This window comes from Sorex araneus, chromosome X (genome assembly GCF_027595985.1).
Source record: "Sorex araneus isolate mSorAra2 chromosome X, mSorAra2.pri, whole genome shotgun sequence".
Classification (NCBI taxonomy): domain Eukaryota; kingdom Metazoa; phylum Chordata; class Mammalia; order Eulipotyphla; family Soricidae; genus Sorex; species Sorex araneus.
This window is the reverse complement of record NC_073313.1, coordinates 346674006-346700951: the sequence shown is the minus strand read 5'-3', so window position 1 is coordinate 346700951 and position 26946 is coordinate 346674006. Positions and strand designations below refer to the sequence as shown.

The 26946-nt window shown below is 51.9% G+C and overlaps 1 protein-coding gene across 5 annotated transcripts in view; it reads right to left on the bottom strand.

The window, feature by feature from the left end:
• Positions 1 to 26946, bottom strand: part of GREB1 (growth regulating estrogen receptor binding 1) — a 146704-nt gene that overhangs the window by 8040 nt on the left and 111718 nt on the right. For all 5 annotated transcript variants that reach the window (XM_055122556.1, XM_055122552.1, XM_055122557.1 and 2 more), the window contains exons 18-29: positions 22661 to 23000; positions 21131 to 21246; positions 19345 to 19544; positions 17615 to 17704; positions 14652 to 15253; positions 11806 to 11908; positions 10931 to 11089; positions 8881 to 9023; positions 7285 to 7446; positions 5191 to 5395; positions 4054 to 4228; positions 556 to 774 (exon numbers count right to left, since the gene is read on the bottom strand). In XM_055122556.1, coding sequence (XP_054978531.1) covers positions 556 to 774; positions 4054 to 4228; positions 5191 to 5395; positions 7285 to 7446; positions 8881 to 9023; positions 10931 to 11089; positions 11806 to 11908; positions 14652 to 15253; positions 17615 to 17704; positions 19345 to 19544; positions 21131 to 21246; positions 22661 to 23000 — 2514 coding nt within the window. The remainder of the gene's footprint in view (positions 1 to 555; positions 775 to 4053; positions 4229 to 5190; positions 5396 to 7284; positions 7447 to 8880; positions 9024 to 10930; positions 11090 to 11805; positions 11909 to 14651; positions 15254 to 17614; positions 17705 to 19344; positions 19545 to 21130; positions 21247 to 22660; positions 23001 to 26946) is intronic.

Genomic DNA, 26946 nt, shown 5'->3' with positions numbered 1-26946 from the left:
CCTGGGCCTGGTCTTGCCCAGATGCGAGCACTTCCATGACAGGATGGGGAGAGTGACCCCTGGGAGTTCTTTCCATTTAGCACTAAAGCTTCTAAGAAGCAGTGTGTCCACAGAGGCCAAAAATGCAAGAGAAACAAACGCATAATGCAGCCTGGAAGTCAGCAGGTCAAGTATGTGTGAAAAGATGTGGGGAGGTGAAAGATTTGATACAAATATCCCTTCCACAAAACCATACTCCAAAACAAACAAAAAAATAAAAGCAAGGCAATTGCACACGACCAACCCGGGTTCGATTCCCAGCATCCCATATGGTTCCCTGAGCACTGCCAGGAGTAATTCTTTGAGTGCAAAGCCAGGAGTAACCCCTGTGCATTGCCAGGTGTGACCCAAAAAGAAAAAGAAATAATAAAACAAAAAAACAAAAAAACAAAAACAAAAAGCAAGGCAAAAGGTGAACACAGGGACCAGGCAGACACTGGTTACATTGGGCCTTTAGGGCAAGGGAGGAAACAGGCTCAGAGGCTGCTCAGGAGCCCGGGTGGGACCAGGGCTCACCGATTCTGGTTGTACTGCACATTCTGGGTCAGGTCCACGTTCAGGATAACAAAGTCGTGGACATGGCAGCGGGAGAAGGGCTCGCGCACTGCGTGGCTCCCCGTCTTGCTGGACCACTTCCTCAGGCCGATCAGTGCGTAGTGGGTGATGTTGGGGGCGGCTTCGATGTGCTGCATGATGTGCTTCAAGGACACGTTCCTTTCTGACCAGGAGAACTCCCTGCCAAGAGGAATAGCAAAGTCCTAATGTTGAGAGGTGGAGAAGCAAAGGCAGCGCCATGACAGGCTCAGAAAGAAGCCAGAAGAAGCTAGGTCTAAGTTTTGGTTCTAGAATTCCTGGAATTGAGACACCTGGCACTGACTCAAGATTTACCTGAAGTGAGATAGCCATGGTGAGGTCAACTAAGGGTGACCAATCAGCTGCAGGTAAGGAAGCCTCCCTATATAACCCTTATGTAACTTTTATGCAATCCTTATGTAACTCCAATTTATAACCAATCAGCTAAGTACGAGTAGTGAAAAGCCCCTAAGACTTCAGGCAGAAGGGTGGTCCATAGAAAGTCCCTGCTAAATAATGTTATGGTAGAAAGCCCCTCACTTTTGAGAGTTGGGGTCGCTCATTCCAAGGCTGATACTGTGTTGGTGAGCCGGATGAGGCTGGCTGAGCTAGCCAATAAAGACCCTTTGCTTATTGCATCGCAACTTGTCTTTATGTGATTTCTTTGGGGAGATCTCAGCTCAGGTTAACAATGTCAACACACAAACCACACAAGGTCCCGAGGTTGAGGGCAGCCAGGGTACCCACTGGCTTTCAAAGAAACCTCTCCAGCCAGATGAGACCTGTGGAGAGGGAATCTGGGCCCGCCAGAGCCCAGGGACAGGCACACTAGATGCTGCGTAAGCATGTCTCACCCATCACTGCTGAATTCTCAGGCATCAGCACCATCTTGTCCCACTTACAAACGAGGAAAAGGAGACAAGAACTTGCCTGATGCCACTCAACAGAGCTGGGATTTGAACCATGGTGTTTCCAAAGCCCACTGCCTTTCCACTGTCATCACGCTGAACCACCAAGCAGAACCACAAAGACCAGCCTTTCTCTGGGGAATTCCAGTGGGTGAGCAGAGAAGGTAGGAGCAGCGTGCAAATGCCCACCACCTCTCTCTGTGGGTTCTGGGATCCAAGAAGGCACAGAAGGACACTTGATGGCCACAAAATCACACTTAAATAAAGAAAAAGCTAAGCCAAAGGGGAATGGGGTGGGGTGGGGGGCAGTGGTTGCATCAGCTTGAGAGTTCCGGGGCTCTACTTAGAGGCCGCCAAGAATTTGTTCAGGAGGACCTAGACAAATTGCCCTACTTTTCTGGACCACAGTTTTCCTGTCTGCAAGTGAGGGGCTTAAAGTGAGTTTTCTAAATCTCCCTGCTCCATGGTCCAGAACAGCTGCCACTGGATGAAATATGACCGGCTGCTCAATGGTCTGCTTACTCCTTTTGCAAAAAGAAATGAATGAACATAACTGTAGCATGAAATTCAGAAAGATAGGAATGGAACTCACATTTTCCTCATCACAACCCCCAACCAAGCTCCGGCCCTTGGAAGAGTGACGGCAAGAATATGAAAAGCAAAGCAGATCATAAAGGTTATCACAACCTTACAAGGTTATGATGTGTGACACCATCATCCAGAACAAAGGGTGGGTGATTTTAACGTGAGGACAACGCTCACATGGAAGAGACAAACTCAACTAATGTCTTTCAAAAAAATCTCTCCAGAACCGGAAGTCATCGGGCAGCCCCCAAGCTAAAATACTCAAAATGCAAAACCAAAGGAAATAAATGACCAGTGATGTTCAGAAGCAACTGTGTCTGCTGAGTCTTTTCTCCACTGGGAATCTTCATGGCCCACCCAACACACACACCCACACACCCCTCTCAGACATTAATATTTCTGCACTTTTCAAAGAATAATTGCACTGCACGTGCGTTGGGGAGTTAATTTGCATCATTCATAGACTAATCCTTACAACCACCTCTAGTACACAGATTAGAACCCCTCTGAAAGACAAAGAAATCAGAGCCCCAAAAAACTTCCCGGGATGTCACAGAGAGAACCTGGTGAGGTGTGAGGCTGGCAGGAGGGCAGAGGGGGCAGAAGGTCTCAGGGGGAGGTGCAGCGCTGGTTATGCTGCATCTTCAGAGATCACCAGTGAAATGGGTGGGTTTTTTTTTTTCTTTATGGGTCACACCCAGTGATGCTCAGTGGTTACTCCTGGATCTGCACTCAGGAATTACTCCTGGTGGTGCTTGGTGGACTCTATGGGATGCTGGGGATTGAACCTCAGTTGGCCGCATGCAAGGTAAACATCCTCCCCGCTGTACTATCGCTCCAGCCCCAAGTGGGTGTGTTTTGACTATAAACCCTCCCCTATGTGGATTACGCTTTTGTTTTGTACAGATTTTGTACTAAAAATATGTTACGGTTTTTCTATACATATTATAAATACAGGGGCTGGAGCGATAGCATAGCAGGTAGGGCGTTTGCCTTGCACGCGGCCAACCTGGGTTCGAATCCCAGTATCCCATATGGTCCCCTGAGCACCGCCTGGAGTAACTCCTGAGTGCAAAAGCCAGGAGTAACCCCTGTACATTGCCGGGTGTGACCCAAAAAGAAAAAAAAACATACTATAAATACATTAGTAAATGTTTTTAAAATACTGAAAACTCAAGGGAAGCTGAGGAGAGAGCTCAGGGTACATGCTTTGATGGGCAAAAATCTGAATGTGGAGGCCAGAGGGCGGGCACAGAGGTTAAGGCACTTTGCATATGGCAAATCCAGGATCAATCACTGGCACAACATGACCCTCCGAGGGCTGCTTGGATCTGCAGGCAGTGCCCCACCCCAACTCTGTAAAGAGCCAAGAGTAGCTGATCATGAGTGGATAGAGCCTCCCCAAGCTCCCCACTTCAAATAAAACTCTTTTTTTTTTGCTCTTTTTTGAGGAGGTCACACCCAGCAATGCACGGGAGTTACTCCTGGCTCTGCACTTAGGAATTACTCCTGGAGGTGCTCAGGGGACCATATGGGATGCTGGGGATCAAACCCAGGAGAGTGACATGCAAGGCAAATGCCCTGCTCACTGTACTATAGCTCCAGCCCCTTCAAATAAAATTTAAATTTAAAAAAGAATCTGAAATTGACTCCTGGTACCAGATGGCCCCTCAAGCATGGCCGGGACGGAATTGCTGGCTAGGCTGGCGAAGTATCGTTCCGGGAGGCATCTCAGAATTTCCGATCGTTGCTTTGGATCCCCACCAACACCACTGCCACCAACAATCATGGAAAAGTGAAAAGCAAGCTCCTAAGGCTGCTCCATTCGAGGCATGCGAGGCTCTGTGGTCCAGGGCAAGGTGCCTTTCTGGTCCTCAAAGGACAGGCAGGAAGCCAGCAAGAAGGGTGCCCTCTATCATCTGCCAGAGTGCGGATGGCGGCATCTCACCTGCCTCTCTCCCCGCCACAGTTCACATCCACCACATTCCACATCACGCAGGAGTCATCGGAAATCACAATGAAAGGCCAGATGTCCTGTGGCTTGATGCCCAGTTCCTCCTGCCGGTTCCGCTCCAGCTCCAGGTTGTGGTAGGACAGCTCCTTGATCAGGAAGTGGGCAGCTCCTGCAAAGGGCCAGACCAGCTGCCTCAGCTCCGTCCCAGACCTCAGGCACCCGGTCAGAACCCCTCAGCCTGAGGAGAGCCTCTCCCAGTCCCGCTCTCTGTTCTCTGCTCTCCAGCTCGACTCAGGACAGGAGACTTCAGGGAAGATCTCGAACACGCACACACATGAGTCTTTTATATCTTTCCTCTCTAACCTCCAAGGATGTGAATTAAACCCTACACATTAGGCTAGGGAAATAGTACAGGGCTTAGGGCACATGCCGTACACACACCTGACCTGGGTTTATTTATTTATTTTGGCTTTTTTTGGTCATAACTGGTGATGCTCAGGGATTACCTCTGGCGTTGGGAAGGGGGACCATAAGGGGTTGCTGGGGATCGAACCCAGGTTGGTCCCACCCCCGACATGGGCTTAATTCCTGGTGAATTAAACCACTAAACATTAGGCTAGGGAAATAGTAGTGGGCTTAGGGCATATGCCTTTATACATACCTGACCTGGGTTTAATTCCTGGTGAATTAAACCATTAAACATTAGACTGGGGAAATAGTAGCAGGCTTAGGGCATATGCCTTACACATACCCGACCTGGGTTTAATCCCTGGCACCTCATGCCTCCTGAGTCTCATTGGATGTGGCCTCGGAGGCTCCTGAGCACTGCCAGGGTGGCCCTGGTAGTCCCTGGAGACACACACCTGAGCAATACCATACCCTCAGGCCCTGACAGGGACCCAATGTCTAAGGAGTGGCTCTTGGACTCCCTCAAGGACTACTTGAATGGCCAAAAGAAAAAAAATTCACCAAACATCAATTCATTAAATATAGAGATTTAACAAATTGCAATGGCCTGAAAGTCAAAATGCCTGGTGTGAGATGTTTAGCTCCATGAACTCTCGGGTAATCTCTCAAATCTCCCTTCCTGGGGTGTGGCTAGGGAGGGCGGGCTGGTGGGTGGGCGCCTACCAACACCAGCGCTGTTGAAGATGCTGGGGAGCACCAGCATGATGTGGTTGGGCCAGTACTTCTTATAGATGGCCATCTCGTACTCCTTGACGACCAGCACGTGCAGGTGGCTGGCCCCGTCCATGGCGTGGTAGAGATTGAAGAGCCCGTGTTCGTGACGGCCCGTGGTGGGTGTGAATGTCGGGCTCTTTATGTACTCGTGACTCTGCAAGCGGAGGCAGAACGAGAGGAATGTTCTCAAACACAGTCACCAGGGTCCCCTGAGTCCCGCCCTTTGAAAGGTGCCTTGGCAGTGTCCTTCACCCAGGACAGAAGGAGACTCTACCCTGGCCAGTGAAAGGCAGCAGAAGTGATGATGCCCAGTTCTGAGCTCAGCTCCCAGATACCTCCCACTCTGTGTCAGAACTGTCCCAGGTACAGCCCTGGGCCAGTCAGAGGGAGGAGGTGCAAGCACCCAGAGCAGAGATGGTTGGTCCTGGGCATGGCTCACGCTCAGGCAGCCTCACTGCTAACAGGCAAGCTAGGACTCAGACATAGACTTCTGTCTTCTACTCTTCTCAGCCAAAAGTTCTGACTGAATGAGGTGTCCGCTCCTTCTGAGTGCCCAGGGAACAAAGCTGGATACAGTCAGTGCTCACAGCCAGTTCTGATAGGAGACACCAGTGAGTGGAGGCACCAGTACCTCAGCTTCACGTCATCATGCAGAGGAGTTGCGGTAACACCGAGGCCCCTTCCCCAGGGTATCATATCCCTAAAGGAAGATCTGTGTGGCTCTTTACCCCTCTTTCCACTGCTCAGTAACAGTTGCTGTGTTTGAAAGGCTAGATTCAATGCTATGCACATCTGGGCCTTCAGAGACAGGAAAGCCACAGCCTCGGGCTGGAGAGGTCATATAGTGAGTTGGGTATTTGCTTTGCACATGGCCAATGGGGTGTTCAATCCCCAGCACCACACCTATTGTCCCCTGATCCTGCCTGGAGTGATCCCTGAGCTCAGAGCCAGGACTGAGCACAGTGGAGTGTGACCAAAATCCAAAACCAACAATAAAACTACCTTCTCCACAAAGTCTGTGCTGATTGAGGCTAGTTCAAGGGCAAGTTACCTCTGAGATGGAGATGTCAGTCAACCATGCTGGCTCTCTGTGAACACGTGGCCACAGTGGCCCTCGGTGATTGACAATCTCTTTTTGAAAGTTAGGTACGGTATCCTTGAGAGACTGACAATGATGTTTCTAGATGAAACAATGCACTGAGATCTGGTGGGGAATGATGCAGCATGGCTAGGCAGAAGGGGCTGGGGAAAACCAGACTGGCCATGAGTTAATGACTGTTCAAGGTGGGGAACAGCCCCAAGGGTAGGCCAGCATGCTATTCCACAGCCCAAACACTCTGTGAAGGAGCATAAACAAGGAGACAAAGGGACGAGAGGACAGCTCGCTCAAACCTGTTCTCTTTCAGGCCCTGAGCTGGGGCCCATCCAGAGATTCTAGTTCTCACAACATCTGGAGCCATAGTACAGTGGACAGGGCACGTACCTTGCATGTGGTCAACTGAATTTGATTGCCAGCACCCTGAGTCCCACAAGACATGATCCCTGAGCTCAGATCCAGGAATAAGCTCTAAACACCACCAGGTAGGCCCCCCTACTCCCCCAAAAGAGTTCTCACAGCAAGCCTTTACAAGAGTTAATATTAACCAGATTCATAATGGAGGACACACTAAGGCTCAGAGTTATCTGGTAGCAAGTTCAAATGATACTTCAAATGATACCTCCTCCCTCTGACTGGCCCAGGGCTGTACCTGGGACAGTTCTGACACAGAGCGGGAGGTATCTGGGAGCTGAGCTCAGAACTGGGCATCATCACTTCTGCTGCCTTTCACTGGCCAGGGTAGAGTGTCCCTCCGTTCTGGGTAAAGGTCAAAGCAAGGGTCTAAGTTGACTCTCAGAGACCCCTAATCTTCTGCTGAGCTGCTCAGCCTCCTCCCCTGCCCTGGACTGACTCATCAGGCGACTTCAGTCTCCAGGTCGCCACTCAGCCCGCCCGCCCCGCCCCTTCAGTCTCTGGGCTGACCCACTAAGACCCATGCCAGTTACCTTGTCTGTGACAAGGGGCAGTCGCATGCTCTCCAGCTGCCCTCCAGGTTGGCTGAAGACAAAGTGGTGCTCCTTGGACTTGGGGATGATGAAGTGGAGTTGGATTTCCTCTCCTAGCATGGAGTAAGAGAAGGCAAAGGCGTGCAGGGTGGACTCATAGAGCTGGGGTGCAAGGGGGGGAGAGGAGGACAGAGCTGTCATTGGAGTCCAGTGTTACTCCCCAGAAGAACCCAGGCCCAACATGGCACGATATCATGGAAGCCGTGATCCTCCGCCCTAAGTCCTGGCCAGAACCAAGACCCAGTGTGGATGTCTAGGCCTGGTGACTGCACTAACACCCTTGGGGCCACGTCCACTCCCGAGCCTGCCCTGGACCAAATTCTCATCGGGCTTTGCCCAGTGACCGCACCCGATGTCATCCTTTCCAGACTCTGGAACTGACCCAGGGGCGTGTGGGTCAGTCCCAGCAGATGCACTCCCAGTGCAGTTTTCACTTTTCATTCAAACCAGATATTCTTCCATCACGTGTGAAAAGGCAGAGTAATACAACAGTATGAGAGATGCACACACATGTAGCACCCCGTCCAGGCCCCTCTCACCCCTTTCACTATCACTGAGGACCCCCAGAAGTGCTGCTGTCGCCAGCTCCACTTTTATGAACCCAGGAACTGACATTCTGGGGTCTTGAGCCACTTTCCTCCCTAAGTCTCTGCCCAAGCGTCATTTCTCATCACCTCCTCTGAAGAGCCCCCCTTCCGCATATCCCTGTGCCTGCCTCGTGTGCTGGGGTGACTGACCATCAGCCCCGCTCTGCTCAAGCCACGCTGCTGCTTCTCCAGGCCTAAGGCCAGGCATCTTCAGAGGAGCCTCCCCAGACCCTCGCAGCCCCCCATCTCTCTCCCTGACTCATAACGGAGTCATGCCAGGTGCTCCCAGAACCATCCAGGACTGGAGCAGCTCCTGCTATAGGATCATGAGACGCTTTGGGAGCAGATACGAGGAAGAAGTGACTTTAACCGGGGAGGGAGCCTAGAGGGATGTACCTGGAGAAGCTTCCTGGAAAAGGTCGGGGGAAGCCTTGAGAGATGAGGGGGCGTGCAAGAGAATAGCCAAGGCAGGAGCTGGGGGCTCAGAAATGCCAGCAGGGATATTCCTCTGAGCCTTTCAGAGGAACTTAGGGTCAAGGCCTCTGAGGCCCCCTTGATTACGGAGCAGATGCAGCTCGGCCAACTACAGGATGGCCTCCCCCCTCTCCTTGAGACTCTTCCCTGGAGAAACAGTTTCTTCACTTCCCATTGTGCTATCTTTCGGGATTGCTCAGGACGGAGACACATCTATAGTCAGCGAATGCTGCCACTCGGAAAGGCACAAGCCTAAGAGAATCACTGTTCCCTGTGTCAGCAACGACCTCCCAGATTATTACTGGGAGCGGAGTCTGTAAATATACCAGGAAGCAAGAACTTCCAGAACCTTCCTTCTCCTGCTCCAGAATGAGACATACTGAGGAGAGGGAAACAGAGGCGTGAGTCCAGGTGAAAGGTGTCCAGAGAGCTAGGGCAGAGCTCCTGAACCCTGTGTCCCAGGCCCCTCACCCACCTGGTAGCGGGGGTGGAACCCCATGTACTGGTGGCACTGCTCACAGTGGTGGTACGTGTTATAGGCCGCATACTTGGACAGCCGCATCCGGGCTGTCTGACGCCGCATGTAGAGCTCCTCCGGTTTCCGGGACGTCCCCCTGTCTGCATGAGAACCTCAGTGTTAAGGAACAGCGGGAGGCACAGGGAATATTCTCCTTCCTGACTCTCAAAGCACAAGAACCGGAAGGAACTGTGTGATTCTAGATGATGGCTGGGGACCAGCGCTTGCAGGGGCCCTGAGGGACACCGCTGCCTCAGAGGACCAGAGAGATAGTGCAGTGAGTAGAGCACTTGCCTTGCACACGGTCAACCCAGGTTCACTGCTGGACACCACCTACAGTCCCTCAGCACCTCCAGAAGTGATGCTTAAGCCCAGAGCCAGCAATAAGCCTGAGCACAGTCAGGCGTGGCCCACACAGCTGTCTTCCCCCACCAAAGACAAGCAGCCTTCAAAACACACAGGCCATGTCCACTTGTAATGAATACTAAAATCAGACTTCATGGTTAACACTGTTATGTACATACCTGGTATTTTGCCTTTGTTACCCAGCTATAGAGCACTGTCAGTACTATTGTATCAGGACTGAACTCGGGACCCTTGCACACGTGAGGCATAGCCTCAACCCACTTCATTATCTCCCCAATTCCCCCATCGATGTTTGGTTGGTTGGTTTGAGCCACACCCAGCAACACTCAAGGGTTACTCCTGGCTCTGCACTCAGGAATTCCTCCTGGCGGTGCTCAAGGGGCCATATGGGATGATGGGGGTTTCCAGGTTGGCAGCATGCAAGGCAAACACCCTACCTGCTATACTATTGCTCCAGCCCCTCAGAATCCCGTTTTTTTTATGAACTTAAGTTGGTTCTTTAGATCACACCCAGTGATGAAGGGGTTACTCCTGGCTCTTCACTCTGTGCTTAGGGATCACACCTGATAAACTTGGGGGACCAAATGGATGCCAGGAATCAAACCTGGGTCGGCCACATGCAAGGCAAATGCCCTAGTGGCTGTACTATTGCTCCAGCCCCAGATGGACTTAAACTTTAACTGTGACAGCTCTAACCTTATTTTTGCCAGAGTTTACTCCCTCTCTTTGTGAGTTGATGAGCCCTGTGACTTAAACTAAAGGTGACTGAATTGGACATATGGGGTCACCTTTTTCTTGAACTAAATCAAAGCAGCATCAAACAAACTACTAGGCTGTGTTCACATATGGGTGAGCACGCATTTGAGGAAGTGCTCCAGAACAGCATGAATCAGTGGCCAACGTTGCCAGAGATGAAATGCCACTGCTTTTTTTTTCTAGAACTTAGGTGTGCCTTACTTTTCTTTCCATTTTTTGGGGGTCACACCCAGCAAGGCAGGGGCTGCTCCTTGCTCTGTGCTCAGAGGTTGCTCTGAGCACTGCTGGAGGACCATGTGGTACTTAGCCTGTCAGCCTGTTGAATCATCGGTGCAGTCTAGCAGGATTAAGACTGTAAAGCTAAGCCTTCAAGAGAGACAAAGGGATCGAGCAGGGAAGGTGATCTGTTCTGAGAAGAATGAGTGAAGAGGGAATGACTGCTTTGACATGGACACTGGGCAGAATTTTTCTTCACGTTGTATTTGCCAAACTTTTCTAGCCAGTGCTGAGAGCCGTAATAACCGCTAGGAGATGCTGATGCTGGAACTCTGCAGGGCCAGTGGCCCCCAAGGGAGGAGGGGAAATACACGTCACTCAGTTTGTTCCCACCACATGTGTTACTCATAGCCCTCCATTCATCAAAATCTGTAGGAAGTTCTGCCCATGGCAACCCCCTTACCCAGGCTCCTCCCGCTCCTCAGCCCCCACTGAGGCCTCGTCTTCCTTCCTGGGTTCCACCCTGAGCCTCTCCTCAAACAGCGAGTTGGCTTGACCCAGTGACTTCATGCCCCTCCCCCCACCCAGTAAGTTCGCTGCCAGTGAAATCCAGTTGAGTGCATTTGGCGCACATTGTAGGAGAAAATGAAGCAGCAAGGTTCTGCCTGACCTTCGCTCTTGATGCTCTGGTGGTGAGAACAAATCAGACTGGCGTCCTCATACTTTGGGTCGTGAATGATGTAGTCAAAAGGCATCTTCTTGAACAGTTCCAGGTCCGGCCAGGGGTCGCTGAGCTGGAGAGAATGCCACTCGGCCTCTTCCCGGAGGTCTGAGCGAAGGGCAGAAACACAGAGAAGGGACGGAGAGGATGTGAGAAGGCTTCCAGGAAGATGCCTTGAGTCCAGGGGCTTGAGGGGGAAGTCCACTGTATTTCAAGGACTCCTGGCACACACCCCCTTTCAGGGTTGTTCTAGTCAGATGTGTCAGTTTCGAGAATAATCTTAGACTATTTCCTATGGGAGGACTTGCTCTCCTGCCCTCACACTAACTTTGACTCCCCCTAGTGTCACTGCTTCCTCCTGTGTTCTGTCCTTCCAAAATACGCCACACTGGTCCTCCCACAAGTGGAACCTCATAACTTTCCCTTTTGCTTCTGTATCTGTGAGTCAGCTGAAAGGGGCCTCACCAGCACACCTCTAGGAAGTCGCTACTTGGTGCTAATATCTATTGCTTTACCCCATCTCAAGCCAGCAAGATTCATGGTCCAAATCTCTCTCTCTCTCTCTCCCTCTCACCTCTCTCTCTCACTCTCTCCCTCTCACCTCTCTCTCACTCACACTCTCTCTCTCTTCCTCTCACCTCTCTCTCTCTTACACACACACACCCCTTGCTATTCACAGGGGGAAAATAAAAGCATCCTGACAAGACCATCGGGAGGAGTTGGACTGTTAATCTGAGCTTTCCATCTAGAAAGTGTAGGACAAAAGTCACTTGAGAAACTGATTAAAGATGATTTCCAGTCCAGTGTCCCAGCGGACCACTCACTGATATTGATCTCTTCTTCATCGTAAACATCCACTTCTGTCAGCCGAATGAGCATTCGGGACAAAATGCTGAGGAACTGCAGGTAGGCACCCGTCTTCCCAATCTGTCAAGACATTGCAGGTGGCGCCAGTTATCAGGAGGGCTCTAGTTATTGGAGCCAGCACTTCCTAGGCCCCATCAGCACAACCTCCAACGTGCCCCACGACCCCTCTGCCTTTCATTAAAGCTTTCATCTAAGTACCATGAGAGTCCAGTGAATACAGACATTGAATGGAAATGGGGCAGACAGAAGCATGGCAGGAGGGCAGATGGACACCCATGAGCAGAGGATGTGCATATTAATCACGGCAAATGCACCTCCAATTTTAACTGGCCCCATTTTTCAAGCTGTCAGCAACAGAATTTATCTCAAGCTGATGAAAGGCTGCCTCAGAATAACAATAATAATAACCAACTGCCAATACAGCATTCTTAGAATCTTGCTGAACTGCAAATCACTCTCCTTGGACTCATTGACATCTACAGGAAGATAACAAAATTCACTGTGAAAGACAAAAAGTTGGTATCTCTCTCCTCCAAGCCCAGAAGAAAAGAATGACGATATTTCTCTAATCTTTCTCCTCCTCCTCTCATCACAGAATTGAGCACCAGGCTGGTAATACTGTTGGTCACAGTCTATTTTGGTCACAACCCGTTAAACTGGGACCCCATGAGTTACTCTAGCACCCCTTGCACCCACCCTCAAGCAGCAAGTCTAGCAATGTGCCTCAGGCTCTACGTTCAAGGCCTGGTTCTTAGCAAGTACGTATTCCACAAACACCAGGGAGTGAAAATACAACTGGGAACCATCAGAGAAAATATGTGTAATATACACAATATACAAAGGTTAACATTTAAAGAATGCCTACAGAGAAATAGGAAAATCGGATGATCTGGGGTCTGGTTTCTTAAACTGTGAGGGAAACTTCATATGGACTCATGAAAAACATGACAACACTAAAAGGTTTCAGAGTGGGCAATGGCCAAAATTTAATTCAAGGTCAATGGCATAATAAATTCAAAGTGTTCTAGGCAATGCTTGCCTGGGCTGAGAAGGGGTGGGAAAAAAAGGGATCGGGAGTGAAAAAACATTTAAGCAACTTTGGTCTAGAGGTACAAACCACTGTAAAAGGGTTACCATGAGCGGGGTGAGAAGACAGTACAGGGATTAGGGCACAAACTTTGCAAGACATGTGCCTGATCCAGGTTTCATCCCTGCCAACATGTGGCCCCACCCTCAAGCATGGCTGGGTAACCCCGAAGGCCCCACGTGGAAGTGCACAGGCACACGCACATGGATTTTTAACTCATTATCTCACTGTATACAACACTACAGAGATACCCTCCTGCAAGTTGTCTTGTTGTGGTTGTGGTTGTAGCGGTGCCAGGAATCAAACCCAGATTTCCAAACCTGGACACAGAAGGCAGTTGCTTTATCACAAAGCTACATCCCAGGCCCTTGATATTTTAAACACTCCTGAGACATTTCAATGTTGGAATAGCAAGACTTTGTCAAACCTTCTCTGAGTGAATTAGAGGCAATAGTTGTGCCCAAATTCATTCAACCTCCTTGACCAATGGAAACGAAGTCTCTTCCAATTTGCCTGCTGATCTAAACACTGGAATGAGCATCTGTTCACGTATATATACATCCGCATATGTATGTATACATACACCTGTCTGCCTATGAACTAAGGGAGAGGGCTGGACGTGAACACGCCGTGTCATCAGACATCCTGAGTGCAGCCGTGTTGATGCCATGACAAAGCCAGCAGGAACAGTCAGCACATGCATTCTACAGGCCCGCTGATTCTCTCACCCCACCTGATGCCCCCCTAGAATGCTCCGTTCCTCATTCTCCCTCAGCTCTCCGAGGCCAGGAGCTGGCGAGAGAGCATGCTCGGGCCCGCCTGCCTGCAGAGCCCTTCTGCAGAGAACTGAGCAGCTCTCCCTCTCCCTCCAGTGCCTTTCAAACACTCCCTGGGAGCCAGCCCCAGGCCTGGGGCCATCAGTGGCCAGGAAAAGCAGCGACGCTGATGTCCCCCCATGGCCCATCAGGTGCCCAGCACTGAACTGAGGGCCCCAGCTTTTTGCCAGGACAGCAGTAGCAACGCCCCCTTGCTGGCCTTGATGACCAAGTATGCTCAGGTGGGAAATGCAAAATCAAAGTCACAGGGGTGAGCAGCACCCACAGAGAAGCCCCTCAACCCACCCCACCCTCATCATGCAAAGGAGGAAAATGAGGCCAGAGCCTAGCAGTGACCCCGCACCCCACCCACCTGCCCACTGGAGCCAGGAGCCTACCTCAGGGCCATGGGATGGGAAAATGCAGATTAGAGGATGTAGGGGTGAGGGGTAGAAACATCCAGCAATGCTCATGGGTGACTCCTGGCTCTATAGTCAAGAATCACTCCTGGCGGTGTTTGAGGGCCCATATGGGATGCCAGGGATTGAACCTAGGCCGGCTGCGTGCAAGGCAAGCGCCCTTCCTGCTGTACTATGGCTCCAGCACTGTAGAGGGCATTTTTACACCCAAACGTTCCCTCTTTTTTAAATTCCTTTTTGGGTCACACCCAGCGATGCACAGAGGTTACTCCTGGCTCTGCACTCAGGAATTATTCCTGGCGGTGCTCAGGGGACCATATGGGATGCTGGGAATCGAACCCTGGCCAGCCGCATGCAAGGCAAACGCCCTACCTGCTGTATACTATCACTCCAGCCCCACCCAAACAGTCCCTCTGAGCATGAACACAGCCCCCCATCTCCACCCCCCCGCCAAGAGCTGAGGCCACGGTGGGGCCGCCCACCTGGGGGGGCCCGCTGAGCAGCAGCCTGCGTGGGTGGAAGCTGTCCACGCGGCCCTCGGCGCGGTTGCCGTAGTCCATGTGGCTGGGCCGGGGCACCGTCCACTGCCGGTAGTAGAGGGACTGCTCCGTGGACGTCATGGTCTTGCTGAGCAGGGGCCGGAAGGAGCTGGCCCACATGACCGAGTGGGAGGGCAGCAGCGAGGCGGCCTTGGGCAGGCCACTGCTGTCTGTGGCAGTGACCATGTCGTACACCAGCTTGGGCAGGAAGACGATGGGAGGCTGCTGGCAGGCCTTGGTCAGGGAGCAGCGCGGGGCCTGAAGCATCAGCGATGACGCTGAGCCCGAGGAGGAGAGCTGGGCCGCAGGCGGCGGGACGGACAGCTGGACGCTCTTCTGGCCGAGTTTGAGGCCCGGGTCAGGCTGGGGGGCCAGCCCGGGGCTGTGCCTGCTGATGACCGGTGGCCCCTGGCTCACTCGGAGCCGCTGCCTCTCACCGGGGGCCCTGGGCTCCTCGGAAGGGCCGGAGGGCGGCGGGGACCTGGCCTGCTCCCCCTGAGGGGCACCCCCAGGCTGAGCCGAGGACTCGCTGCAGAGTGCTGAGCCTGTTGAGAGACAGACCCGTCAGCCGCCCCAACTCCAGCCACCCGAACCCGCCTCTGTCCCCTCTTCCCGCAAACTACCCAGACTGGAGAATGACCCTTCAAACGGTCCCCGTGGCTACAGGACATGGCCAGCCCACATGTGCCAAGGGGAGAACTGGCCTGACACACATGGTCTGACCCCAACTCCCAGCCCCACCCCTGCACACAGCTTCCAAAATTACCGCCCCCCCTCCCCCGGACCCCATTCCTGTGCATTCCCCTTCCCTCAATTGCTCCACAACCCTCAACAGACTCTTGGCTTCCCTTCAGGGGGTCCGGGAATGTCTCTTCCTTCTGTTTGTCAGGTCACTGGGTTCAAGTCCCACCTCTGCACCCAGTTCGTTTCTCGTTCAAACCCTGCTCACAGGACATAGTACACCAGGGTCCCGTCTCAAACCACCAACCCATCATGGGAGAAGCCAAGATGGGAACCGCGGGCCCCCAGGAGCTACCTGCTCTCCCCGACAGGAGTCACCGCAAGAGTCAAGGCAAGGAGGGTGAGTGGACACACGGGCACAGCACCCAGGCTCTGCTTTCTCCAGCCACAGTAGCCCTATGCACTGGGCTGTCCCTCAGGGCTGTCCCAACCAGAGGGTCCCCAGAAAGCAGGACAGACAGCCCAGTCTGTCATCTCTGAGTGACAGGACTGAGGACAGATGCTCGGTACCTTCCCAGCCAGACCCACGGTCCCTGCAAGGACTCAGCAGCCTGAGTAGCACCCCTCTCGGTGGGAGAGGGGCGATGTCATCCCCCCAGGTAGGAGTCTATGTGAGGGGTTGTGCTAACAGAGCGACAGGAATGGCTGTGAGGAACCCAAGCATCTGGCCTGAAGGGGCTGGGAGTTGAGGGGCCCAAAGGACAGGATAGAGGCATCAGCTCCCCAAAGTGTAGGCTCAGGGAACCCTACAGTCTTCACCCACTACCAGGAGTCGGTGAGAGCAGCCTCGGGACGGGGGCACCCAACACTGCCTTTCCTCGCCCTTTCCCCCAAAGCTCTGTGGGTCTGACCCCAGAGTCGGTCCAGGAGTCTGTCAGTCTCTGAAGATGGAGCCCATGGTTTCTAAGTCTCACCCAAGATCCAGCCTGAATCATGTCACGGAGACCAAGTCGAGCCTCTCTGGGCCACTGTTTCCTCATCTCTGAAACGCAGCTGTTGCTCCCGAGGCCTCAAATGAGCCTCTTCCTCAGAGACCTCTAAGGGCCTCCTGAGAAATCCTGTCAGAAATCCACCTCGTCTGACAGAGAATTCCTAGAGGGGAGGTTGGCTGATAAACCAGGTCTGTAGCCCCCAAATCTTCTAGAAAGTTGTTAGACTACAGTGGGGAAAGTGCAAGCACCTCACCCCTACCCCTGTGGTCTGGGCTCCTCGGCTGCTCCTGGTCCCCGGACCCCCTACACAAATGCAGCAGCAGGAAACAGCTGCAGCTTTGGCTGCTGGACTCACGCATGGGTCAGTGTTGGGTCTCATCCCTCTCCACCTGTGTATCCCCCGCCTGTCTCACGGCTGCCCCACGTCTGTGTGAGGTGAGAGGAGAGGGGACACCACAGACCCCCTTAGATGCCTGAGGACTCTGACCTCACAGCCTTGCTCTGACCTCAGCCAGGCCCAGACTGCACTCCCCACCCCCCACTTGCTGAAGGGTTCTGAGTTTTAGGGTGCTTTCATGCTTGCATGGGACATTTCCTCCACCAAGGCCCGAAGGCAGCTGACCCTACCGGAAACAACTCATTCCTTCTTCAGGCACAACCGTAGCACTTTGGGTAAGAATGTGTGGCCTTGGAGGAGCAAGCCCGCCTAGAGGAACCACAGAGCGGAATTGCTCAGGTGCCGTGAACTCCCTGAGCAGGTCCACGTGACCTTCCACAGCCCAATTCCAACAGAAAGGTTCTGAATAAACACGTCTCACTAGGGCACGGGCACAGGAGAGATCGGTCACGTCCCCACTCCCTCCACCCGAGAGCACCAGGTCCCAGAAGCCAGCCAACACTTGCTTGCCTTCTCCCCCTCTGAGTCCCATGTCTCCTTCCCTCTTCCTCAAGCTCTTCTGCTCCCCCGGGGGGCTGCTGTGTGTCACTGCCCTCCTGGGCCGTGGCAGCGGCAGCAGCATCCAGCAGCCTCTCCCAGACGCAGGTGCCACTGGCCCTCATGGCTCAACCCAAAGACTTCTTATTCCCACGGCAACATGCCCTGCTAGAAAGTCCAGGTCTTCCAACGCCCTGTTTTCTTCCCAGTTCTAGGTGAGAATAAGGGTTCTCTTTCCCTCCTCTGAAATCGCTAAACAAAATTCAGGCCACAGGTGAGCTCGCTCCCACTGGACTTACTGGATGCTTTAGAGGAGAGCGAGGAAGAGGCCGAGTCGTGGGAGCAGGACCTTTCCCGCTTCATGGGACTCCTCTTCTCTGAGGTGGAACCTGCGTCAAAATACACACACTGACAGTGCCTGGTAATCACTGCTCCCTATGTACCTTACACCTACCATCTCTCTCCATCTGCCCACCCATTTCATTCTTCCATTCACCAATCTGCCCATGCGTCCACCCACCTACCCAACCATCCATCCATCATCCATCTGCTCCTCTGTCCATCCTCCATACATCCACCTGCCCATTTGCCCATCTACCCATTCATCAACCAAATCACCCACTCATCCATCTACCCACCCACCATCCCTCTATCATCCAACCATCCTCCCAATCCTCCACCTCCCCAACCAATCCATCCAGCTGCCATCTTCCAGAGGCCCCCTCTGACAGAGCACTGAGGAGAACAAAAGAAGAGGCAGGCCAGCAAGGCACTCATGTGCTCTCAATTTTCGGGGGAATCACACACCCGATGGCTGAAGCTACAAAATGGTTTGAGGAGCACAAAGAGAAGGGCCTGCCAAGCGCAAGAAAGCTGGAGACCAAGATTTCTTGGGAAAGGGGACACCTGACCTGAGTGCTGAAAGGCCATCAAGGGTTTCCAGGTGAGGCACAGTGGGTCAAGCGCAGTGGGTAAGGCACTTGCCTTGCATAGGGCAAACCCAGATTCAATCTCCGGCAGCCCATATAGTCCCCCAAGCACTGCCAGGAGTAATTCCTGAGCTCAGAGCTAGGAGTAACCCCTGAGCACTGCCAGGTATGCTTCCCCCCCAAAAAAAAAAGAAGAGAAAACTCAAGAACATTTGTGTGCCCCAGAGGTGACAAGGACAATGCATACCATGGGGACCCTAACATGCTGAGTGTGACCGGGAGCACAGGGTGTGGTGTGGGGGCTGGAGATCTAAGGGGAGCAGTGGGACGTTAATGCCAGGAGGGTGAGTTCATGCCTCCAGCAACGGCCTAAGGTTGGGGGAGGACGCTGCACATGGCCGGCCCCGTGGAGGAGCAGTGATGCCATTTCTCATGGGGCTGGAGCTGTGACGGGGCGGGGAGGGGGTGAGCCCCCATACCCATCTCTCTCCGCTACCCCACGCCCACAAGCACTTTCTGTTTTGTGTTAAGAGCTTTTGCTTCTGACTCTTCTTTCGACCTCAGCTGTGCCCCGCTCTGCCTCACGTGTCCTATTAACGACACCGCGTTGGATTTTTAAGGGCCTGCAAGAGAAGCTGGGCCGTTTTCGTCCATCTCAATAATGGGCAGCCCATTCCATTAAGGGGAATCCATTAAGTCCATTCATGGAGACGAAATAAGCTCCTCCACCTGGCTCCAATTCCACCGGTGATTTCAATAAAGCCTGAGCCCCTCCCCATCAAAATGTTTTCTTCATCTTCTGCATTAAAGAATTGTATAGGCAGAATCTATTTCCATTTTCCAATGCCACCAAAAAAAAAAAAAAGAAAGAAAAAACGTTGGGTGGGGCAGGGAGTCAACAAAGGAGTCACTGTTCCTTTCAGAGATGATTTAGCTAGTTCTCTTCTGGGTGCTGGGCAGCACACAGGGCCCCGGGTGCCAGGCCACACTGGAGACAGCCATCCCCCCCGCACCCACCCCCCAGAAAAGTGCAGGCAGCCCCAGACTAGGAGGCGCGGGTCCCTCGGGCAGGGCGGCTGGGAGCTGGCAGCCCCCCTCACCTTCCGTCACCAGCTCCTCATCCTCGTTGTCGGTGCTGCTCAGCTTCTCGGCGTCGCTCTCCAGAGCCTCGCCCCGGGCACCCTTCTCCAGGGGCGCCTCGTTGCTCACAAAGTAAGCGGCCAGGCCGAGCTCCTGCTCCAGCGCGGTCCGCACCAAGCAGGAGGAGTTAATCAGACGCAGGTCGCAGTACCGCAGAGACCTGGGGGACACGGAAGCCGTGGCTGAGCGCCTTTCCGCAGAGGCCCCGCCTCACGTGGTCTGGACAGAAGCGGGCCCAGACGGGAAGGCAGATGGCCATCCTGTGAGGTCTGACAGGAACGTGCGGAGGGCACCTGCTTCTAGTTAGCTCTCAGCTGCATGCAATCCAGAGCCTGACTTGCACGCACCCCGCCCTTTCCAGGGAGAGAATCTTCCAGAAGTTGTGCAACTTCTTAGAAGCTCAGATATCCCCCCCCCCCTCGGTGGAAAGCTGGGAAGAATATTCATGACATCTAAGTGCCTTGTTGTGAGGGTTCTATGGAATAAATGGACATTTACTCAATTAACATTTAAAACGCATCTGGGACTGTGCAGAACCAGGGAAATGGGGGCGAGAAAGGCATTGCTATGTGGGAAGCGAGGTCAGCCTGGCAAGACAGGCCAGAAAGTACAAAATATATGGGAGCAAGCACCAAGGAAAGACCACGGTCAGTGGTGGAGACAGTTGAGAGCTCGGAGGAAGGTGGATGCCGGTTCTAGTGTAGCTCACGGAACTGCCTTGACCTCAGACAAATGCTGTTCATGTGTCCCTTTGGCACACACAATAGACCTAGGCACTTCTGCTACGGGGAGTTGAGACTCTGTTCAGGGGCTAACATGTGCCTGTCACAGACACGGTGCTCGGTACACGCTTGCTGACATTTGAAACAGAGTCCCACGCCGGCTCGGTCTTTAAGATGTTCAGGCATGAAGGAATGAACCCATGTGACATAGCACCCTCGGAGGGCAAACATTTTGGAGCCCCTCAGTTGGATCTGTGAGTATGCTGTGGGCAGGGGTCCCCCCCATGGGGAGCAGCCAGACAGGCCCACCTCTGCAAGCCTCTGTAACTCCTTCCATCACTGGGGAACACTGGAACAACACAATTTCCCCGTCTACACCGAGAGTAACATGGAGTCAAGCCCACAGGGGGGTCTTGCACATGCCTCAGAGAGGCAGGAGCCTGGTGTCGGCCCTGCTGTTTCCTTACACCAGAAGAGGCGACTAGAGGCCTCCAACACTTCTTAGGACTACTCAGTTGATCTGTAACAGCCAGCCTGACACTGCTGGCTCAAGCAACTGACTTCCTGGAGGTCCAGTGACCGTCTGAGTGCCATGTGGCTGTGATGGCCCCGGAGACAGGGAGCGCCCAGATGGAAGAACTATTCCTTCTAAGCATCATTAGTCACTTCCCCTCCCTTCCCAAAGCCCCTCCACACCAGGAGAGACTGACTCTCCAGCCCCCCTGGCACTAACAGCAAAGTAGCCCACTTATCCCTCACCAAGTCCCAAGACAACTCAGTATTTCCCAAATGGAACAGACATCCATGAAACGCAGTGATATCGCAACAGTGAGAAGCTGAGCAAGGCATTAAACCCCAACTCCAGAGAACAGGACCCTTTCCCCAAAACTCAAAGGCTGCTGGCCCCCATCTCTGAAGGAAAGAAAGTTATCCCGGCCTCAAATCCATCTGCTGGACAGGAGAAAGATACAAGTCTATCATTGTGGCTGATGCCACCTAGAGTTGACATACCCCTTCCACTCACCTTGGTAAGGATTCTCCCTGCGGGTCCATCCCACTGAAGATCAGGATGCAAGGGAGGCCCTCCAGCTCCAAGTAAGTCTGAGGTCTCCACTCTGCATCCTCAATTTTCTGCCACATCTGCAGGTAATTAAAGAGGTGCAAAGTCCTAAGTCTCCGGCTGGGAGACCTTGATTTCCTACTGATTTAACACCTGAAAAATGACCTCTGCTTGAAAAGGCAAGTTCTTGATTCTACAAATAAACCCATTGCTGGCTTTCCCAGTATCCCCAGCTGTGTGCAGTAACATTCACCACACAAGAAATAGCTCCTAAATTGATTCTTCCAGAGAAAGCCCAGGGCCCCAGCTGCTTCTCTCTTCTTTTGCCCCATAATCTCAATCATGGGGCTCTGCCTTTCACTCGTAATTCCTTCTAATTCTTTCAAAATTGTCATCCTCACTTTCTCTTTCCGTCTGCTCCATCACCTGTAAGTTTTGTGAGAAGCTATTATGGGCCGGGAGCTGTGCTCATGTGGGTAGCGGAGATCTGTGGGGAGGCTCTCCACACTCTTAGGGAAGAAGTGAGTGACAGGTAGGGGTATGAACTTGCCAAGTTGTGGGAGGAGTCGGGGAGTTTCAGATGCGGGGGAAGGGGGAGCTTCCTGAAAGAAGGAAAGATGTGGAGTTGAAAGTTATAGACAGGTAAATATTAGGTGAAGAAAAAAATGTACCCACAGGAAAAAAAAACCTGTATGGAGGAAATGGGGGGCAGGGAAATACTGAAGACTATGATTAGTCATTTTACAGACCCTTACTTGCATTAGAGTATACACGCTCTGACGGGTCAACTCTGCCAAGTCTCATTTACAGACTATAACCAATCAGATAGAAGCGACAGCTTAGGGGTAAGGAGTTGGAATATATATACAAGCTCGGGTTTCTGTAGAGTGGAATTGTTAGAATTGTTATCTTAGTCCTAAAGGTTCCTGTTCAGCTCTACTTCCCAAATGAGCAGTAAATAAAGAGCTGTAACACTGAAGACATCTAGTGGTCAGTATGCTTCTCCTATGCACAAGAACCCAAAGGAAAGTGAGATAGGCTGAAAAACCTTCCCCCCACCCCCTTTGGCTTACAACCAGCCATGCTCAGCGCTTACTCCTGGCTCTGCACTCAGGAATTACTCTTGACATTGCACGGGGGACCATATGGGATGCTGGGGATCGAATCAGAGTTGGCTGCATGCAAAGCAAATGCCCTACCCGCTGTACTGTGGCTCCAGCCCCAAGGCTGGCACGCTTCTACCCCAATGTTTGAAAGAACAAGACTTGTGCCTTGGGGGAGCGCTGAGGATGTTTATAAGTAGCTTGGTACTAACAGACACAGGAGGGAAGAGAGTGGATGGGGAGAGAGAAGCCAATTCAGCTGTGCATGGAGGCTCCACAGACCAGAGGGCAGAGTTCACCTCCATGCCAGCTCCCTCACCCCTTAGACCACCATACCCATCTGCTCTCCGGGGGCTGCTCAGCCCTCCCTTCCCGACCCCCAGAGACCCACCTTGAGCTGCTTCACAAAGTGCTTCCCCACAGTGATGCCCGAGCTGGGGTTGCCCAGGATGATCTCAAAGTGCTCCTCCAGGGCCAGCCGCGCCCGCACGTGTGCCAGGCGCTCGTAAGCCACGGCCGCCAGCGGCGAGCAGGGGACCCGCAGCAGCACCATGAGCCCGTGGCCGCAGGGGCACTGCTTGGGGGAGTTGATGAGGTTCTGGGTGATCTCCAGCGTCTCCACCGATGTGTAGTTCTTCATCTGCGAGAGGCCGCTCACGGCCATCATGGCGGCTGCGTAGTGCTGCACCAGGACAAAGGTCCTGATCACCGCGCTGTGCAGGCGGGGGAACCTGCAAGGAACAGAGGCCGTGAGTGACGGGGCCATCGGGATCCCGCAGCTCCTGAGACCACCTGCGACCCTAGACACGAGGGAGCCTGGGCTCATGTGGAGACCTGCAGCCAACAGGGAGAACACGTATGAGCCCAGGAGCCGGGATACGCAGCAGAGAGCAAACTGGAGCCACGGTGAGCATGTCGACTCCCAGATTACAAATAAATCATTTCTTTAGGAAACGAGCCATGTGCAACCTGACACCGAGTCCTTAGAGTCAGATGATGAACTGCTGTGTCACTTCCACTTAGGAAGCAAACGCATCAATTCCGTGTCACTGGTGTTCCTTTTGTTTTCCAGGACCTGCCTGTAAGGAGCTGCTCAATGAATATTGCACACCAATAGTGCACACCAACTCAAAATCAATGCCTGTTGACTGACTTTGTCTCTAATGGGCTCTCCGGGTAGCTCCTTGAGTTAGGCAACCGGCCCCAGGTTCCCACTGGAAGTAGGAGAATCACCAACAATCAGTGTGTAAATGCAGAGCTGGGACACGCTGCTGCATGCATTTCCCTTGAGCAACCCAACAGAAGTGAAACTAAATGTGGCCCAAGCTGATGGACTTATAACCCTGAGCCCAACCAGCCCAGGAATCTTTGGTTTTGCTGCTGAGACTGAGTCAACAAGGTGTCTCCAGGCCAAAGTGAGGACCTTGCCCACAATCACCTGTGGCCCAAAGCAGCTCTGAAAGCCCACATCACTGTGGGTCACCTAGAGTTTCTTGGCAGGAATGCGCAAATGGGCATAGACGTCATAGGCCGTACGGGTTTAGGTGAAGTAAGTCCTCTGATTCAGAGACTTTGGGGAGCCAAGGTCATCATCCATATCCATATACAAAGACAAGGTCCCGAATTTGTGTTTTTTTTTTCTTTTTAAGACTCATTGCCATCCACTACGAACGGCCTATGAGTGGACACACTCATGTGCAGACCTTCTGTGGTTTCAGGTGGGTGGCCAATCTGTACTGTGAGTAGGGTTCTGCCTGGGCTCCTAGCAGGGCTGAGGGCAGGCACATCCCACCTTATGAAGCATGGGAGAAGAAGTAGCTTCTAAGTGGCACCATGCTCATGTGTTGTGTTGTCGTGTCCAGCCACCCCTATGACAGGAGCAGTTATGCTATGCAGGGAGGCGGTGTATTGTTCACTCTCTCGCTCGCTCGCTCACTCTCTCTCTCCTCTCCTTTCCTCTCTCTCTCTCTCAATCTGTCTCTGTCTCTCTCGCTCCCCCTCTCTTTTCTCTCCTCTCTTTTCCTCTCTATCTTTCTCTCAATCTGTCTCTGTCTCTGTCTCTATCTCTCTCACTCCCCCTCGCTTTTCTCTCCTCTCCTTTCCTCTTTATCTCTCTCTCAATCTGTCCCTGTCTCTGTCTCTCTCACTCCCCCTCGATTTTCTTTTTTTTTTGTTTTGTTTTGTTTTTTTTGGTCACACCCGGCGATGCACAGGGGTTACTCCTGGCTCTTCACTCAGGAATTACCCCGGTGGTGCTCAGGGGACCATATGGGATGCTGGGATTAGAACCTGGGTCGGCCACGTGCAAAGCAAACACCCTACCCGCTGTGCTATCGCTCCAGCCCCTCCCCCTTGCTTTTCTCTCCTTTCCTTTCCTCTCTATCTCTGTCTCTCTTCTCAATCTGTTTCTCTGTCTCTGTCACTCTGTCTCTCTCACTCCCCCTCTCCTCTCTCATTTCTTTTCATCTATCTGTCTCTCTGTATCTGTCTCTCTGTCTCTCTCTTCTCTCTCCTCTCTTTTCCTTTCTCTCTCTGTCTCTCAATCTCTGTCTCTATCTCTGTCTGTCTCTCTGTTTCTCTCTCTCTCTCTCTCTCTCTCTCTCTCTCTCCTCCTTTCCCTCTCCCTCCAGTTCAAGGGGCAAAGCAAAGTAATCTCTGGGCTAATGGTCCCCTTTTTAGTTTGCTTGGGGCTACAACCCAGCAGAGATGTAGGGGTGGTAGTGGCCTCAGGTGTCATTGGATGTGGCTGTTTGTTTTCTTTTATAATTAGAAAAATTGGGGGGGGGAATTCCTAGTGATGCTCAAAGGTTTCTCCTGGCTCTGACTCAGGGATCAGTCCTGGACCATATGGAATGCCGGGGAGCAAACCTGTGTCAGCCGTGTGCAAGGAAAATGCCCTACCTACTGTACTGTCTCTCCAGCCCCTCTGTTTTGTTGTGGTGGTGGTGGTGATAGATGTTTTAAAAGGCTAATTTTTAGGAGGGCAATGAGAATTTTTTTTTTCTGAAAAGCCAGTGGTATGCCAAGTAAGTCTGAGAAACTCTGACCCAAATGGATTAGAGTCTTAGAACAGTTCCTTTCCCACGTGGAAACCACGCATGGGAGACGAGAGAAGACCTGTTTTGGCAGCTCGTTCTCACAGACTACAGCCTACTCTGGACTTCCCTGTCAAAGGTTTAGAATGACCTGAAATGATTCAACTATTTCCAAGTGATTTCGCTCCAGCCCAGAAGATTTATAGAAATGCACGCTCTTCCCCACATGGTAAAATTCACAATGTCTGACATCAGCTCGAAATTACCAGATAGGTAAAGAAGAGGAAAATAGAGTCCAGAGCAAGGAAAGGGGAAAATCCATAAAAACTGATCCAGAGATGGAAACACCCAAAATATGGTGGTGGGAAGGTGTAATGGTGGTGAGATGGTGTTTGATTATTAAATGTTATGAAATATTGTGAACTACTTCATAAAATTTAAAAATTATTTTAAAAAACTGACCCAGAAATGAAATGGGTAAAAGAATTAATAGACCAATGAATTAAAATAAATTATTCTAACTATATTTCATGTTTAAGAAGCTACAGTAAAAACTGGCCATATTAAGCAGCAATCTTTAAAAGAGATTGATCATATTTGTGAGATAAAAGCCAGCAGGTCTGAGATCAATGAGGAACTGGACCCTGAATTCTCCTGCATCTCCTCTAAGCACCTGACCTTGCCCCCCAGCTCCCTTAGGTGGGTCTAGAGATGAAGACCTGTCCTGGAAATGACCATCAGTCTTTTCTTGGGATTTATGGCACTATTAAAAAAAAAGAATTGTTTGGCTTCTAGAAGATGGAAAGAATAGGTGAAATTCAGAAGCAATATATACACATAAGAAATATCTTTCAAAAGTCGAACAAAGGGTGAGCTGGTATAGGAATGATCCCTGAGCACAGAGCCAGGAGTGATCAATGGGTACTACTTGGTACTCCCACGCACCTTCCAAAGCAGGGATTGGATGGTGAAGAGATAGTACAGGGGTTATGGTGTTTGCCTAGCATGCACTTGATCCCGCCAAATGTGGCTTTGAAAACTAACTAAATACATACATGTGTGGGTTTGAACCATGTGTGGTCACCTACACATAGATTTTTATGGAAAAGAGAATATGCCCTTATGGTATTGATAGAACATGGATGTTTCTACTTCCATAGACTTTTCTTAGTATTTTCTTTAGTTTGCTTCTCTGGAAGAATAGAGTCTATAAAATATAATACACAAAATTTGTGTAGACAGCCACAGAGGTTAAGGTAGGGCTGTTGGTCAGTAGCAGTTTGGGGGTGTTAAAAGTTACATGTGTTGGGGCTGGAGCGAATACAGCAGGTAGGGCGTTTGCCTTGCACGAGGCTGACCCAGGTTCGATTCCCAGCATCCCACATGGTCCCCTGAGCACCGCCAGGAGTAATTCCTGAGTGCAGAGCCAGGAGTAACCCCTGAGCATCGCTGGGTGTGACCCAAAAAGCAAAAAAAAAAAAAAAGTTACATGTGTATTTCTGAACATGCAGGGGGTGGGGGGTGGTGGTCAGCATTCCTACCCTCACAATGCTCAAACGCCAAGAGTATTTGCAAACTGAGGATAATAATCACATCTGGCGTGGAGAGGCAGGGAGGATTAAGGAAGATAGTAAAGTCTGGT